We start from the raw sequence: 18,551 nt of genomic DNA, 5'->3' as shown, positions 1-18,551 counted from the left end.
ATTGTACGATCTTATACTCATCCCGCGACCACGATTCTTAGAGAAGTTATCCTAGGAAAAAGAGTTTTTGTAACACCCCTATCCCGTATACATTCTCGTATATGAGCTAAAGATGTCATATCAATTGTATAAAACTTATATTATTCAAAATCTAGTAAAATATTGTTTCGTTTAAAATCGACATTAGAATAATTAGTTTCATTTAAAAAATATAATATAAAATTTATCTATACGAAAATAAAATACTAATCATATATAATTTAATCAAAAGTAGTTCAGACATATTCGATTCAGAGTATCAAAAGACATATAAATATATACATGCCAGCTAGAATAACAAAAACATCGAGAGGATGTCATATTGATTGTGGATGTCTAAACTTATATGCTAAAATATGGGATGTCGTGCCTGGCTCCTTACTCCTTTGTGTGCTTTTCTTTACCTACGTGTGAAATGATCATACACTAAGTTTTCCACTTAATGAGGCAATATAATTAAATAAATAACATATAAAAATAAGTAATTATGTAAAAATATTATTAAAATTAATCATGCATAAAATAAAAATAATTATCAAAATTCTTTACTTTAAAACATGTATCAAATCTATACTATTTTATTTCGATTCTTATCGTTGCCCACTGTACTATAATGAGAATATATGGTATATGAGTCTATGATTGAGTGTTCTATGCCATGTGCACTATAACTGCCTATGACTATGTTGCACATTTAGTGTCTGTGATTGCACCATAGGTGCCCTGTGAATGTACATGTACTGTAGAACACAACAACACTATACCTATGAATCTCGAATACATAAGTGTATCCAGTAACTATGATGTACATAAACGTACCTTTGTGTGATCGATCAATAACAGTCCACCTCTTGGCATGCCAATTGTACCACTAACTCTCAAGTTTCATACAATGGGCTTTGCTCGAAAATCATATACTATTTTGCATATAAAATAACCATACATTCGAATATAATAAAATTTAAATAAATGTTATATTAGGCAGTTCATACCCAAAACTATCATATGATATGAAATAAAAAATTAATAAAATCTATGTTCAAATACTATTTTAAAACAATTTTCTATAAAAATGAATGAGGTTGACTCATCGCAAGTCTTCATCTTATTATCTACTATAAAAAGTTTAGTTGTACTCACATATTGCCTCACTTGTAGCTTGAATTGTCAAGTTCGAACCACTATCCAATTCGTTCTTTTCTTTTAGTTTACTTAAACTTCGATTACGACTGCGATCTACCGAAATTCAATTATCCAACAAAATAAATTTCAAACATATGTTAGTGTCTAACTAACATATTAAGCACATATTCGAATAAAATGTCAAAAACACAATAAATATATATTTGATACTATTTTCTCCAACTTAATTAATTTCTAATCTAACTTTTGCAAAATACCCTTCTTAGTTCTTAAAATTAATATTCCATAACCAAAATTCACTTTGTTGGGGTTTTGCGGAAGCTCGAATCGATAACCGAAGGGGTTCTCCAAGAGGGGTCGAGTCAATTTTTGTGTTTAGGGAGTAAGAAGATTGAAAGATAGAAAATTGCATAGCGAGTTATAGTGGTTCGACTTCTCAACCAAGTCTACATCCACTACCTTAGCTCCTCACCAAGGATTTTCCAAAAAAATTCACTAATTTGTTCTTTCTTTTTACAGGAAAAAGAGATAACCTTTACAAACTCCCTAGTTTTTCATAGGTTAAACTAGAACCTTTCCCTAGCTTTTAGCAGGCTTAGCTAGAACCAAAACCCCTTTACAATGAAAGAAAATGTAAACAAGAAAACCTCTCTAAGGTAGGTGTTTACAAGAATTAAGCTCACAAGAACATAAATATTTACAAGAGAAAGATGAAATAAGAATGAAAAACTCTTCTCTTGTGTTTGATAGCTTGGATAGTTGTTCTCTTACTTCTCTAAGTGTCCTCAGCTTGTTTTTATAGCTTGAAATGTGTTTGAAGTCGTATCTAGCTGTTGGGGATGTTTTGGAGCCGTTGGGGATTAATTTCCTACAAAATAAGGTTGTCCAGAATAGGAAGTATCGGTACTCCTCTATATGGTATCGGTACTACCTTTGTTAAATTCAAATTTAACTAGCCGTTGCTGGCCATTAGAGTCTTGTAGTATTAATACTGCCTAAGGGATATCAGTACTACTTTGCACTATGGTATCGATACCCTTGCATGGTATCGGTACCCATTTTGCATTCGATGTTTTGATCCTTCATGGCAGTTTCGGTACTACCTTGATGGTATCGGTACTACCTTTACCTATGGTATCGATACTACATGTAGGGTATGGGTACCCATTCATGTGGTATCGATACTGTAAAGAACAATATCGATACTACTTGTAATTTTTGCTCAATTCATCTTTTAAATGGACTTTGAATTATTCTTGAAATCTTTTAAAACTTTGAATAAATTCAATTCAAGTCCAAAAATCATATTTCCATAAATTGTTATATCAAAATATAGTTCAACAGTCTCCCCTTTTTGATATAACAAAACATTTGAAAAATTGTTTTTGGCAAAAATCCCACTTAATAAAATATTTAATGAAAAAGGTACCAATTGTTAGCAATTGTTGGAAAATATATGAAAATGTCCAACTCCCCATTTTTCATTAAGAAATTGAATTTTTCAAACCATACTTCTCACTCTTTTTGTTATATAAAAAATAATTCGATCTTTAAAGTTTTAAAATAACATTGGAGAGTAAGTGGTAAATTTGACATTTAAAAAATCATTTGAAAAATCAAAGCTCCCTCTCAATAAGTGCATTCCAAACAAAATTTAGCTTTTAAAATCTTGACACTTAAACAAAAATTGAATTTCAATAAAGAATAACAAACATGTTAGTAGCACATGAAATTCAATATATCCAAGTCTAAAATACTTTATGCAATACCAATTGTTGAAATTAAGTGCATATGCATAAAGTCTTCCAAAAATGTTATGCATTTGAAAATTTTGATATCAATTGTTAGAGAGATATCATTTTCATTTAAACCATATGTATAAACATTTAAAAATTGAGGTCAAAAAATTAAAATCAAAACATTTAAAAAAAAATTGATATCAATTGTTAGAGAGATATCATTTGTATTTAAAACCAATTTTGACCAAAATTCATTATGATGAACTAAAAATTATGAAAAATCATTAAAAATTTAAAATGTTCATCACAATTTCCTCTTAACATACATGAGATTAAAAACAAAACATAATCATTTAAAATCAAAACTCATTCATGTATAAACTTAAATGAGCAACCAAATAATCAAAAATAAAAAATCTTTAACCTTAGAGGTTACCCATTCCTTTTTAAAGTGTGGCTAGAGCATTTGAATATCTTTACTTTCATCACCATTGCTCCTATACACCTGCAAGAGACATTCATTTCGATTTTGGTATCCAAATTGCTTTGGATCATTGGACGTTAGTTTCAATGCCCATTGTTCCCTTGGGAACCCATACTTGTCTAATTTTAAAAGATTTTATATTCTTTATGGGACAAGTATGTTCCAAATGACCATGAAAATGGCAATGTGAGCATTTTGCCATTTTTAAACATAATGAGTTATTTTTAGAAATTAATTCTTTTTCTTTTGTTAAGCTTTCAAGCTTAACTTTTAAATCAAAATTTTCTTTTTCTAAATCATTGATTTTGACTTTTGAAAGCTCTAAATTATTTTGCAAAATTTCATTTTGTTTTTCAAAATCAACTTTTTCTTTCAAAACCAAATTATTTTCATTTTTAAGTTTTGAAATTAATTTCTTATATTTGGAATTCATGGTCTCATATCCCAAATACAACACATTATAAGCATCTTGTAACTCATCAAAAGAACATGAATTTAATTCATTTGAGTTAGAAGATACCTCGGTTTCTTCTTCGTTGGCCATGAGGCATAGGTTGACTATTTCTTCATCATCGTTGGAGTCATCTTCATCACTCCAAGCTGCAACAAATGCCTTTTTTTTAGATGATCCCTTCTTTATTAGAAGAGGACAATCATACTTGACATGCCCCGTTCTTTGATAATTGAAGAACATCGGGGGACTCTTCTTCTTGGTTGATTCATGCTTTACTTCCTTGGAAGTCATAAATCTCCTTAACTATTTGAAGAGCTTGGCCATCTCATCTTCTTGTTCATTATCGTCTTCATCCACCTCATCACTTGAATCTTGATAGCTTTCATTGGTGGATTTGTAGGCAATGCATACCTCCTTCTTTTTCTTGCTCTTCTTCTCTTCACCTTCTTCATCTTCCTTCAATATCAAATCATGAGTGAGAAGGGAACCAATTAGCTCATTGAGAGTGAGAGTCTTTAGGTCTCTAGCTTCGATAATGGTCGTCTTCTTCAATTGACACAACTTTGGAAGAGAGTAGATCATCTTTCTCACAAGCTTCTTATTAGGGATTACTTCTCCAAATCCCCTTAGACCGTTGACAATCACGGAAAATCTATCCATCATAGCTTTGATGTCTTCATCGGTTTCATCTTGAAGTTCTCGTAGATATGGTTGAGAAGACTCATTTTTGTTTCCCTCACTTCATTGGTTCCTTCATGAGTGACTTGGAGCTTATCCCAAATCTCTTTGGCACTGGAACAATATGAGATTCTTTCATATTCATCTGGGCCTAAAGCACAAAAGAGAATGTGCATATCCTTGGCATTATGCTGGAACTTTTTCTTCTCTTCATTACTCCATTATCCCAATCATCTATCTCACCGGGTGGAGTGGAGTAACCCTTCATGATTGAGTTCCAAGCTCCTAGATCGTAGGCTTGAATAAAGAACATCATCTTATTCTTCCAATTGGCATAATTTTCTCTATTGAAGAAGGGTGGCTTGTTTACAGGTTGTGAATATAGAATATGTGAATTTTCAATATAATAAGCACCAGAGGTTGAAGCCATTTGTTTGTCGGTTGCGTCGGGAATTGGTAGAGCTTCTTCAAGGATCATCTCAAGGATGTGAAGCTTTCTAACGAGTCAAGCTATGATACCGATTGTTGGGATTTTGCGGAAGCTCGAATCGATAATCGAAAGGGTTTGCCAAGAGGGGTCGGGTTAGTTTTTGTGTTTAGGGAGTATGGAGATTGAAAGAGAGAAAATTGCAAAGCGATTTATAGTGGTTCGACTTCTCAACCAAGTCTACATCCACTACCTTAGCTCCTCACTAAGGATTTTCCAAAAAATCACTAATTTGTTCTTTCTTTTTACAGGACAAAGAGATAACCTTTACAAACTCCCTAGCTTTTCATAGGTTAAACTAGAATCTTTCCCTAGCTTTTAGCATGCTTAGTTAGAACCAAAACCCCTTTACAATGAAAGAAAATGTAAACAAGAAAACCTCTCTAAGGTAGGTGTTTACAAGAATTAAGCTCACAAGAACATAAATATTTACAAGAGAAAGATGAAATAAGAATGAAAAACTCTTCTCTTGTGTTTGATTGCTTGGATAGTTGTTCTCTTACTTCTTCAAGTGTCCTCAGCTTGTTTTTATAGCTTGAAATGAGTTTGAAGTCGTATCTAGCCGTTGGGGATTAATTTCATGCAAAATAAGGCTGTCCAGAATAGGAAGTATCAGTACTCTTCTATATGGCATCGGTACTACCTTTGTTAAATTCAAATTTAACTAGCCGTTGCTGACCGTTAGAGCCTTGTAGTATCAATACTGCCTAAGGGATATCGATACTACTTTGCACTATGGTATCGATACCCTTGCATGGTATTGGTACCCATTTTGCATTCGATGTTTTAAGCCTTCATGTTAGTATCGATACTACCATGATGGTATGGGTACTACCTTTACCTATGGTATCGATACTACATGTAGGGTATCGGTACCCATTCATATGGTACGATACTGCAAAGAACAGTATCGATACTACTTGTAATTTTTTTGCTCAATTCATCTTTTAAATGGACTTTGAATTATTTTTTAAATCTTTTAAAACTTTGAATAAATTCAATTCAAGTCCATAAATATTTTTCCATAAATTGTTATATCAAAATATAGTTCAACACACTAAATTTCCATAATTTCACAACTAACCCACAACTACACATTTCTTTTGATTTAATCCCTATAATTTGAACATCTCACCCATTAGTCCCTATCCATCACTTTTATTCCATGTTAGTCACCATTTCCAACTTCAAATAATATTTTCAAATCAAATACTTCAATATTTCATTTTTGCTATTTCATCAATAACTTTTCCTAAACTTCCAACTTAATTCTTCATCATTCACCATCTTCCAAAATAGTCTAATTCACTATTTTAACACTAATTTCCAGCATAATACTTCAATTTCCCAACAATTACCCAATAATCTTTCAATTTCCCAACATTACTCCAAATTGATCCAAAACTTAATTCCAATCACATGAAATAATTCCTACATCTATTCTAATCCTTAAAGAGAATTTTACAAAATTTTTCCTAATTATTTCCTCCTAGGCCTAATCTTTCAAGCATTTATCATAATATTCTCCAAATTTGTTTCAAGCTCAATTTCATCACATACAACTTAATTTCATCCATTCCCAATCATTTCTAACAATTTTCATAGCAAAAACAAACAAATATTAACATTTCGCATAAAACCCATACATGACCGAATACTGACAACTTGGTCCCTTAGTGGTTTTTTAAATAACTTTTAAGCTTGTAAATGATTCCAGAACACTTCTAAGATCAAAGTCAAACCTAATTTCAATCAAATTCAACTTCTAATCATCCATAAAAATATTCATTTTCACATTTCAATATGAAACAATGCAACACTTATACCAATTTGTAGAGAAACTAGAGTAGAACATTTTATTTTTTCACAACTTAGTTCTAGATCTCACTAAAATGGATCAAAAAATGAAAAAAGAAAAAGAAAATCACTCACTTTGGTTATGGATTTTTTGGGTAGCTGAAGAATATGGGAGGATTTCTCTTGAACTTTCTTGTAAAAGATCTCCTAATTTGTGTCTTAAAAACCAATTAAAAATGAATTAAAATTAATTTTGGCCCAAAAGTCAAAATTACCATAAATCTAAAAGTCCTATTTAACAATTTCCCTTTTTCCCTTCCAATTTTCTAAAAATTCAATTTAGTCACTAAATCACACTATTCCACTTTATAGTGTAAATTCCACTAATCCACATCAATTTCTATTGATTAAAATTATCATTATAATTTTTCTAACCCAAAACTACCTTCCTTTAAATTTTTGTAAGCTTCTGGTTCAATCAAGTTGTTCGAATATTATATCGATCTTTATCATTTAATAGACTTTTATAACATTCCATATCAAAAATATAAAACCCACTAAATTATTATTATTGGGATAAAATTCTCATTTACAAACCCAAAACATAACTTTTGAAAATTTACATTTTTAGTCCCCAATTTTTTACAACTTTACACTTTGGTCCTAAATTTTCAAATTTTACATTTTAGTCACTTGTCTAAAATTTGGGATATTACAGTTTTTGGTGGTTTGTTTTGGGCTTTCATTCTATCTATTGAAGGGTTCCGCTTTGGCAAACAAATGGTTCTAGTGGATGAGACTTTTTTATATGAGGTATACAAACATATCTTGATAATAGTTGTTGCACAAGATGATAACAGGAACATTTTCCCTATTATCTTCTCTATTGTTAAAAATGAGTTAAAGAAAACTTGAAATTTCTTTCTCTCCAACTTGTGTTCCCATATTATCACTCAAGATGAGGTTTATATGATGTTAGATCGTTCACCTAGGTTGTTAGCGATAATTTCTAGATCGGGAAGTATGTGGTTGCCTCCACACACATATTCAACGTATTATATATGTTACATTGTCTCTAACTCTATGACGTGGTTTAAGAACAAAAAGATCAAAAAAGAGATTATCAACATGGGTAACTTCTACGTTCTTCATTTATGTTTCTTAAATCTATTTTTCCATGATATGCTTTACTACAACCAAACTTCCGTGTGAGGCTAGAAAATTTGAGGAGATACATGGATGATGTTTATAACTTTGCAACTAAAATACCTCGGGAAAGATGGTCATATGCATATGATGATCAAGTCGATGTTATGGCCATATGACAATCAATCTTATCTAATGTATCAACTCATTGCTTAAAGGGACTTCACATGTTCTGGTAACAAGTATTGTAAGGGAGATTTGCTTCATATTGGGTAAAGTTTAGGCAGACAAGGGTGCATAAATAGAGGCCATGATCAACGATGAGAGAAATTGGGCTCCATATTTAGATAAGATAATGAAAAAAAAAACAAACACATGTAACATCAATGTTTGTTGACAATTTTACGAGACTTGATTCTAATTACGTTATCCAAGCACTTGTTCTACCACATGAGGGTGACATTTTGTCACATACACTGGTAATCTTAATACAAAATGATGTGATTGCAGTCAATTTTAAGGTTTTAGATACCCATATCATAATGTTGCTGCATATATGCATGTTAATGTTGTCCCATAATTTTTTGTTGATGATTGTTATAGCCTGCATACTATGCATAATATATACAATTGTGATTTTAAGTATCCCCCAAATGATGCTTATTGGGCTCCAACAATTTATGAAGAATGGTTGCCAAATCTAGAATTACGTAGGAAGTTGAAGGGTCAACCTGAATCTAGTTGAATCCATACTGATATTGATGATCCTCAACAAGAGAAAGGTCTACCAAAGCTTTGTGGCCACTACAGATTTGAAGGCCATAAGAAAGCATGATCCATATCTTCCTAAATATCGACATAGCCGATAAGGCCTTCGTAATTATGTTCACATGTTGTTTGTTGTAACTTTTTTACTCCCTTTACGCACTTATCTTTAACTTCAATCAATGAGATAATTTGTGAACATGCTTAATCACCTTTATTTTTAACTTTTCATATATAATTACTAACTATTCATACATAACTTTTAAGTAAAAAAAATAACTACTTCATTACTAAACACAAATTCAAACATATATTTAAAACATTTTTTTCAACATAAAAATATACTTTTCTTCTTCTTCTTCTCAATTCCTATATTATTATTTTTATTTTATTTTTTTCATTCCTCTCTATAATTCGTTTGCTATGTCGGATTAAAGTCTTCATACTTCTTCTTTTTCTTTTTTCTTATTCTTCTCAATTTTCATCTCCTTATTATCTTCTTCAAGTTTCTTTCTTTTCCACCAGTATCGAATTCATTGCCTCCTTTACCCACTCCTCATCTGAAGACGAGCTTGAATCTTAATCGTCGGTGTTTGGCTTGTCGGACCTAGAAAGACCGTTCATAAATTTTTCTCACAAATACATGATTTTCTTCTCAAAATTTTTTCTTTCTCACTTCTCATATAAACTTCATCAACTCACCCCACTCCTATTTATATAAAATATTTATTAAAATGACTGTTGGAACTCGTCACGCCCACATGACAAGTTCCATCAATTAAAAAATATGGTTGTTACCGAACAACTGTAAAGGATTACTTTTTTAAACTATACAAAACTTGTTACCTCAGCATGGCAATTTCCTTTGTTGTTTTCATATAATTTTTTTTAAAAAAAATCTATAAATTTTATTTTAATGGAACTCGTCACGCTGATATGACGAGTTTCAAAAAATAATAAAATATTAGACCCAATGTCTAGGTCCATTAAAATATATTTTCTAGTGAAACTCGTCATGTCGGCTTGACGAGTTCCATGAACACTTTATAAAATGTTTTAGTTCCCTAAATAATCTTTTTTGTGCCCTATTGGGAAAAATAAATAGCCCACCTAATGTAATGGGCCAAAGAAACCCGCAACTTCCCCTTTAAAAAAGAAATGGAATGTAACACACAATTAACATGATATGAGACTTTGCTACTTTACATATATCACATTATTTATAATATGAATCTTTGTGATCATGATAAAGTAGTGATTGTCTCGTGTTTGCTTCAATTTTGAATTGAAAACATTAATACTAATGATATGACTTAGATTTATTACCTTTAAAAAAAGGAAAGAAATCCATGTAAACATAATTTCCAACTAAATAATTAAAAACAAAATTTAAAATTTTCATCAAAAGAAACCTCAATTTTAATTTTAAACACTTAAAAATATGTTTTAAACTATAGGGTAAAGTATATAAATAGTCCCCAAGCTTTTAAGACGCTTGCATTTTTATCACCCAACTTTTGAAACTTGAAATACAATCATCAAACTTTTAGTTCATTTTCAATACGATCACTACCGTTACTGAACATTACATGCCGTTAGTAGAAAATGACGTGGCACGTTAATATCCCATTTTTAGCTGAATAAAAGCTCATTTAATCCATATCAGCACCAAACTCGATTTTCTCCCTAAAATTGAAACACTAAACCCTAAAAATCAAATTTCTTTTTCTTCTTTTTGTTTGATCAACAATTGCTAGCAATGGATACACCACCAACTACAATCCCAACATGTTTTTGTGGAATGCTAGCTAGCTTACACACAACTTGGATGAATAATAATGTTGGAAGTAGATTATTTAGGAGAAATTGCAATTTTTTGTTTGGTATGATACCCCATTGAATTCACATTCATGTATTGTTATCGTTGGTTTGCTACGGAAGATAAAAACCATGGAGAGAAGAAGAAGGCTTGAGCGAGTGATTTAGGTGTCTTATTTGGGGATTTTGTTTTTATTGATTATGTTGGGTTAAGAAATATGTAATTTAGGATTTAGGGTTCTATTTTTTCTTATGCTTGCTGCTTGAAGTTCATTTTGATAAGCTATATTTTGAAAATGAAATTGGAATTTAGGGTTCAACATGTAATTAAAGTGTTTATGAATTTGAAATTTGAGTTTTTATATGTAATTGAAGTGATTTGAGGTTTATCAATTTGCCATTATGCATGTTTCAGTGCTGTCTTATGTATTCTATATGATTTAGCTATGTATAAGTGTTCATTCAATATAAATTAGATATATAAAACAATTAGATGAAATAAAAAAATGTTACACACTAAAATATAAAATAACTTCTCTCATTGATTAAACATAAAGAAGAGCAAAATGGTAGAAGTTACATAACAATAACAATATGTAATGTTGTACCTTCTACCATTTTTTATTAAAATTCATCAAAATGTTACCATAGATTATGTTATATATTTTTTGCAACCATACCATATTGACTAAGCCACTAATCCATGTAAAAAAAATTACATAAAAGATGCACTTAACATCCATCAATATTCAATATAGCAATGGTTTGAAACTGTCACAAAATATAAAAAATTGAGAACATCAATTGTTCTTTGGATTGAAACTGGAAATTGATTTCTTGTGAATTTTGCATAACCATATTTTCAAAGGGAGAATGTGATTGCAAGATCCATCTTACAACTTGATATGCAATTGGGTATTGTTAAGGTGTGCGATTTGCCTTCATGATGTCCTTTCTCAATAGATGTGAACTGACTTGGCACTTGGACAGTTGTTGCAGCAGGCCTCCAAAACTATAATAAAAATATGTATCAATTGTAAGTTAAAGAAAATAATATACACAAATTGAGATTGAGGATAATTAAATACTCGCATGTATTTTTTGTACTCTAGCAGTTGATGGATATAGAGTGAAAGGTGGAGCAGTTGCAGGTGCACCATTTGAAGATGATTAAAACTTTAGAGGTGCACCAATTGAAGATGATCAAACCTTGGAGGTGATAGAGTTGAAGTTGTTCGATGTACTATTATTGAAGGTTCTAGAGGTACACTTGATATAGGTGTGGTAGAAAGTGGTGTGTTATGCATGGAATTGCCTCTGACTTGACCTCTACATGTTCTTATATTGTGGTATGCTTTACCACATTTCTTGCACTTAATTTCTAGGGTCATTTTCCCCTACTAGGACCACTTTCTTGTTCATTAACATCCTTTTTCGTTTGTTTTTAGGCCTACCAGGTGGCCTTATTTGAATTAGAGAAAGTATTGGCTCCATTGATGGGATTAGTTACCAATTATTTACTCATCTGATAGGGTAGAAAAGTTAGAGTAGAGATGGATTTGAGTTGACAAATGGTAGCAATTGTCAACATAATTCTCTAGCCTCTCTTGAATCAATATCATCACTGAGACAACATGTGCACATGAGATCCCTATTGAGAAACATAAATGTATTAAATCCATTATTTCCTAACAACATGTGTAATTGTTAACATAGTTCTACAAATGTTGTAACAAATAATTAAATTTTTTCAAAATAAAGTAATACCTATAAGACCCTATTTTCTACAAGAACAATCTCAAATTTCTAAATCCATCACATGTTGGTCAGATGGACCAAATGCAACTTCATATCTTGGTTTTATTAGACATAAATGTCACATGATAAGAGTTGACTATGTCCAAGTCCTTTCCCAATAATTGTAGGAGCTAATGCCAACTATCACGGTTTTCAGATTCAACAACTGCTACTACTATGGGATAAATGCAATCATTTGCATCAATTCCCACAACATCCAATATGTAACCATGGTAATAACCCTTCATAAAGCATCCATCAAAACAAATGAAGGGTATGCAGTGGTTCTTAAATCCTAGTTTGCAACCCTCCAAAAATATGTACAACCTAACAAATAATCTGTTGTCTAACTTGCATATTGTGGTTGTACCAGGATTAGAGTGTCTCACTACTCATAGGTGTTCATGGATTTTGCTATATTGTTTTTTAAAAGAACCTAAGACATTCTATACATCCAATTTCCTAGCCCTAGAACATTTTTCTAAACACACATAAGTTCCATAAGCTTCTCTAATAACTTGTAGCAGTGAGACAATTGAATAATTAAGGTTAGTCTTAAATTTGGGTAAAAATATTTTGGCAGTCCACCTTGCAAATATCAACCTTTTATTTCTTATTCCTCTTTGATAATTATGTTCATCATTGATTGTCTTAATTTACCATATGTCATCATTAGGATCCCTAGAGTTCAACTTAGATGCCCATAATACCCAAGAATAAGTTCCTTTACTATACACATCATGCACTCTTCGATTATCATTCTTCTTAAATGACATGTTAAACCTTTCAACCCTACCATATTGTTTAATAGCATCTTTCAATACTTCCTTACCAGCAAATATGAGATTTTCTTTAAAATAGGGCATGCCATATCTAACTTAGTATTAAACTCAAGAAATCTTTGTATTTTACTACCACCAATGCTATCAGAAGAATAATGGATTCTCTTGTACATTACAAGTGACAAATATATCACAAACTTCTTTAGATGTATCAAAAACATCATTTTCACTATCCACAAATTCAGATTCTAAAGTTTCATACTCAAATGGGCAATAACCAGAACCTTCAGATTTTTTAGTTTCATTTTTACCAGTTTATGACAAAGAGAAGTAAAAGGAAAAGAAATATAAGTTAATAGGAAAATAAAAAGAAAAAGTATAAGTTATGCAAAATAGGACAAAATAGTTTACCCTATGCCCTATGGAACACAACTCCATAAAAGCTCCAACAACCAAACAATAAAAATGCATAAACTGGTCCACCACCACATTTAAGTCCCAACAATAAATATTTAAATAACATCAAGGTTACCATATTATATTCAAACACATTATCCGATACACAGGCAATATAATATGATAAATCAATAAAAAAATAGAACAACAATCCAAAATCAAAGGATTTTATATTCAAACACAATGTCCAATACCATTAAACAACAATTATACATGCATACCCTAACTATAAATCCAAAACTAGATATTCTAATACCTATGCAATTACACAACAATTCAATCAAACAGTAACAATAACCTATGAAAAGTTACAACTCAATCAAAAAACAAGCAACTCAATCAAACGGATGGTCACTTAATATATATATATTTTATTTCGAATCCTATTGGGACTAACAACACATTCAGTATGAGAATTTCATAATATAAAAATTCCCTCAATTTTAAATTTCAAAAGATTTAAACTTAAATTTAAAAAATTTCAGAATATAAAAAGATGTTATGCCCTTGAACAACTTATGAATCAAAACATCAAATTTTTTAAAATACATCAAAAAGAACAACTTACTATTCACCATACTTGGCCAAACCTTCAATTGAATCATTCTCTCCCTCATTTTCATCCACTAACAATCAATAATCTTAAAAAAAATCCTAACACTAAAATCCCTAAAATAAACCTAATTTACACATTTAGGAATTTTGTTTTAACTTGATCAGTGAATAAGTTTAAAACCCATTTAACTTTTCCCAAATGTAATATGGTGGCGTTTGAGAATTTAATTTTAATTTTTATAGCAAAAAACGAGATACTAGTGTGGCACGTCATTTTCTACTAACGACATGTAAACATGCATAACGACATGGATCGTATTGGAAACGAATTAAAAATTTGATGACTGTATTGTAATTTTCAAATGTTAGGTGATTAAAATGTAAGTGACCTAAAAGTTTGGGGACTATTTATATACTTTACCCTAAACTACATTTAATTTTAATTTTTGATGTTGACTATTGAAGTCAATCAAATCACGCGAGAAGCACATTTTGGTTTTCGTTAACTAGGGCAAATCTGTAAACTGTCATACATAGAGATTATGTAAAGGGAACTGAACACACGTTGCACAGAAATAGCAAAGCCAGACTCTTGCTGCAAAAATTATGAACTTTTCCACAAAATTTGGAGCAAAGTTACCACTTTTAAGCACTCTTGCTCCTCTCAGAGGTGCTTTTTAATCCACAACTTAATTGTTAGTATCTTTTTCTTTCATCCCTCCATTTTTACAGTTCTCTTATGTGTGAATTTGACCCCTGATTGATTTTTATTTGTAAGTAGATAGCAGTTAGTAAAACCATTGATGGGTTTTGAAAATGAATGGTGGTTTTTTTATTGGAAAGTAATTTTTATTCTTCTTGTTTTCTGGTTTTGATTCAAATGATTGAATTTCTGTTTATTACTTTCGCTAACTGTTTCATTCCAAGCTTAAGAAGAAATGTCTTGAAAGTGTTTGACGATATGTTTCAGAGGTGTCCAAGTGGCGGTTTCTTCCGTTTTCGCATCAAAAGAGGAGATTTCGAAGTGGGTTTTCGAAGAGAATGGCTCTGAATGCTGAAAAATGCGATGTGGGTGTTGAAAACAAGTTGGAGTTGGTTGATGGGGGTGTTGAAAACAAGTTTGAGTTGGTTCACTCTGCAACGGAATCTTATGCTGATGAAGCCATTGAAGCTCTCAAATCTGGGAAAGTTATTGCAGTGCCCACTGATACACTTTATGGATTTGCTTGTGATGCTTGGTATCTTACTGGTTTACCTAATTTTCCCAATTTACTTGTTATTAGATGTCAAAACGTGCAAAATGTGAATTTGGTTAGTCAGCAATACTTTCGAAATTCATGTGCTTTTAGCTGTTCTTAGGGTTCCATTGAATTGAAGAAGAATGAAGGATAAGTCGAAAATGAAACCATTAATTTAAACTTTTAGCTTCTTAAGCCTGCACTTCTAGTTTATTGGTTAACAGGAGGGAAAATATGCTAGGAATATAGCTAGATTGCTCCATTCGAGCTTATGGTTTGAAAGAGAGAAGGAAATAGAGCGTTTTATGAAGAGTTTCTCACGGATGAATACCAGTTAAACCGACTAAAAAGAAGAAACTAAATAAAATCAGGTTTTATTAATCAATATTTAAACTTACTCAATTGAGAATGTTCTTGGAGAATCTGTTCCCAGCGATGTCATATGAGAACCTAAAGAATTGTTCGATGATTTCCCAATATGAGCTTAAAAAAAAACCATTGAAGTTTATGCTGAAGTTCCCACTGAATGCCTTTGGTTGTCATTATGTTATAATGATGAATTTAGGTTGCATGATTGGAATAATTACTCAGCCTTAGATATCAGGAAGCTTCAGTTTGATTTATCTAGAGATTTGTAATTTCCTTTAATGGGACTACACGTGCAGTTCTTCTGAAGCTGTAAATAGGATTTATGAGATCAAAGGCCGCAAGCATACCAGTCCTCTTGCAATATGTGTTGGGGATGTTTCAGACATCAAACACTTCGCTGTCATTGACCATTTACCTGATGGCTTACTCGACTCTCTCCTGCCGGGACCAGTCACCGTCATACTAGGGCGAGGTTTGCAACTTGTTAGTGTTTATCAGCTTGTCGGTCACACACACAATATACTTCTCTGCTAAATATGTAATTTTTATTTATTTGAATATTTTTTCAGGTGAATATAGCATCCTTGAGAAGTCTTTAAACCCAGGATTAGGCAGTATAGGTGTGCGAGTACCGGACTCCAACTTCATTAGGATCATTGCCCGTGGTTCCAGAAGTGCACTGACTCTTACTAGTGCCAACCTTAGTGGGCAGCCGAGTAGTGTGAGCATCAAGGATTTCGAGAACCTTTGGGAACACTGTGCACATGTTTATGATGGTGGTGTGCTACCAGCAGGTCATGCGGGATCGACGGTTGTGGACCTCACAAAGTCAGGAAGGTACAAGATTCTTAGACCTGGAAGGTAAGGATACTATTTGAATAAACTGCTTTAGTTTTATTAGAATGCCGATGAATGTTCAACTCATACATTTTACTTACGAAGAAGATAATTTCCATCCATAATTTGTCATTAAGGAGCTCACTTTATCCGTATAGCTTATGTTTTTTATTGTATTTCCAGTGCCAAGGAAGAAACCATTGCAATCCTCGAGAAATATTCACTTGTTGAAGAAGCTGGAACTTAAGTTGTATTCTTAGATTTCACTAGAACCAATGTTGGATACATGCGTCCATTTGTATAGTCATTGAGAAATGAACTTGTATTACATTATATAATCAAATGATTGTTTCATTGTCCTCTGCTTAAAATGATTTACATATTGTGTTAAATTTAAATCACTTCAGATTCAATTTGTTTCATATTATTTTGATTAATTGGAACGAATTTTGCATTTCATTTCTTGCTAACCAGACAGACAGAGGCACTACCAATCAAAACTTGCACTTTGAATAGATAATAATATAAAGCTAAAGAGAAGTGGAAACCCAATGGATCTATGATTGTTGAAACTCATCGAACGATGAAAATATCCGCTAGTTGTCAGAAACATTTTAAACTTGAGAAGACCAGCTTTCTCACTCAACATCGCCATCGTCAATTTCCTGCTGCAATCTTTACCATCAACGCTGACTCGGAGGCCTTTCCAGTCCTTGGCGGTTTCTTTGGCGATATCTTCACCGATGTTCTTGGGAGAGAGAGAAGGAAGATTACTGTTAGTTCATTAAGAATCTGCTCGAGTACAAAAGATTGAATAATTTGTGCCTCAAGTATGGGGATAAGTTTAGTCCGGGCCATCAATGCAGAGTAAGACAATTAAACTCTATGAAACAAGAAGAACATGAGGAGGAAGTAGAGGAGAGAGTAAATCCCAAAGACTGTAATTTGGAAAGTGAAGAAGAAACATAGAGAATTCCATGAATGCTTTGACTGGCAATGTAGGATATACTACACTAAGAAATCAATGATTTATTAAGGGAGACCACTCAACATTTTCATTGATTTTCGTCACTACATGTATGGAGCCAAAATTTACCTTCAAAAAAATTTGGTGAGAAATCTTTCAATGACGTTAAATAAAATAGTGATGTCATAAAATCGTCTCCAAAGAAATGAAAGTTTTAGTGACGATTTAAAGTATGACAATTTGAGTTGAATTAGTGACGTAAATTTATCACGAATAAGTTTTGTTCGTGACAATTTTATTATAAAATATTACATTTTGTTCATGCCATAGAGATAGGTTTAACGTGACGAAAGTAATCATTTGTCACATTTTCTTATCTTTTATATGATGATTTTAAAAGACATCATGAAATTGTGTCACTTAATGTTTAGCGCTAATAATTAATGTAAAAAATTATAGAAGATTTTTAGGGGCATCTTAGATGTGTCACTAGTTCAAAATATATTAGTGATGATCTATATTTATATTTAAATTTAAATTTCATTCGAGAAAATATTTTATTCCACATAATAATTATTGAAAGTATCAAGGAAAGTCCGATAAAAACCTCCTAAATACTATTGTGATAAGACATTGCCTTATAACATGGAATTTAATAGGAGTTTTGATGCCTCAAGATTTTTTCAAAATAAGTTTGTCAAATATCATTAAGTATATCCTCAATAATTTTAAAATATTTTAAAAATAATGTAAAACTTAAAATAACATTTGCATGAGTTCAATAATAGATCATTATTATACCAAATCAACGATAACTCATGAACTAAACAGGACGGGCCATCTACATCGTCAATGATCTACCTCTACGAAATTTATCGAATTTCTTTCTCGTTTAAATTTATTCTTATATTTTTTGTATCATTTCTTTGATTTCAATAATAATAATAATAATAATAATATTTTAGTAGTAGTAATACATAAAATAATTAGTAATAAAATG

General features: G+C 31.5%; 1 protein-coding gene across 1 annotated transcript; it reads left to right on the top strand.

Moving 5' to 3' along the window:
• The first annotated feature begins 2,201 nt into the window (after window positions 1-2,201).
• On the top strand, window positions 2,202-16,869 carry LOC120199239 (yrdC domain-containing protein, mitochondrial-like). The gene is made up of 7 exons (XM_039200393.1): window positions 2,202-2,208; window positions 14,720-14,810; window positions 15,111-15,235; window positions 15,269-15,378; window positions 16,044-16,219; window positions 16,317-16,608; window positions 16,768-16,869. Exons 1-7 carry the CDS (start codon window positions 2,206-2,208, stop codon window positions 16,829-16,831), a joined length of 861 nt encoding a protein of 286 aa, XP_039056324.1. The 5' UTR covers window positions 2,202-2,205; the 3' UTR covers window positions 16,832-16,869.
• Window positions 16,870-18,551: the final 1,682 nt, after the last annotated feature.

Source organism: Hibiscus syriacus, unplaced genomic scaffold, assembly GCF_006381635.1.
Source record: "Hibiscus syriacus cultivar Baekdansim isolate YM2019G1 unplaced genomic scaffold, ASM638163v2 tig00005406_pilon, whole genome shotgun sequence".
NCBI lineage: Eukaryota > Viridiplantae > Streptophyta > Magnoliopsida > Malvales > Malvaceae > Hibiscus > Hibiscus syriacus.
The sequence above is the reverse complement of the archived record's forward strand: the minus strand, read 5'-3'. Positions and strand labels throughout refer to the sequence as shown.

Bases quoted from the DNA above. Each gene is read 5' to 3' on its own strand.
- LOC120199239 (XM_039200393.1), top strand. The intron at 15,236-15,268 runs GTTGATGGGGGT...AAGTTTGAGTTG, and splicing joins TTGAAAACAAGTTGGAGTTG to GTTCACTCTGCAACGGAATC. The intron at 15,379-16,043 runs GTATCTTACTGG...CTACACGTGCAG, and splicing joins GGATTTGCTTGTGATGCTTG to TTCTTCTGAAGCTGTAAATA.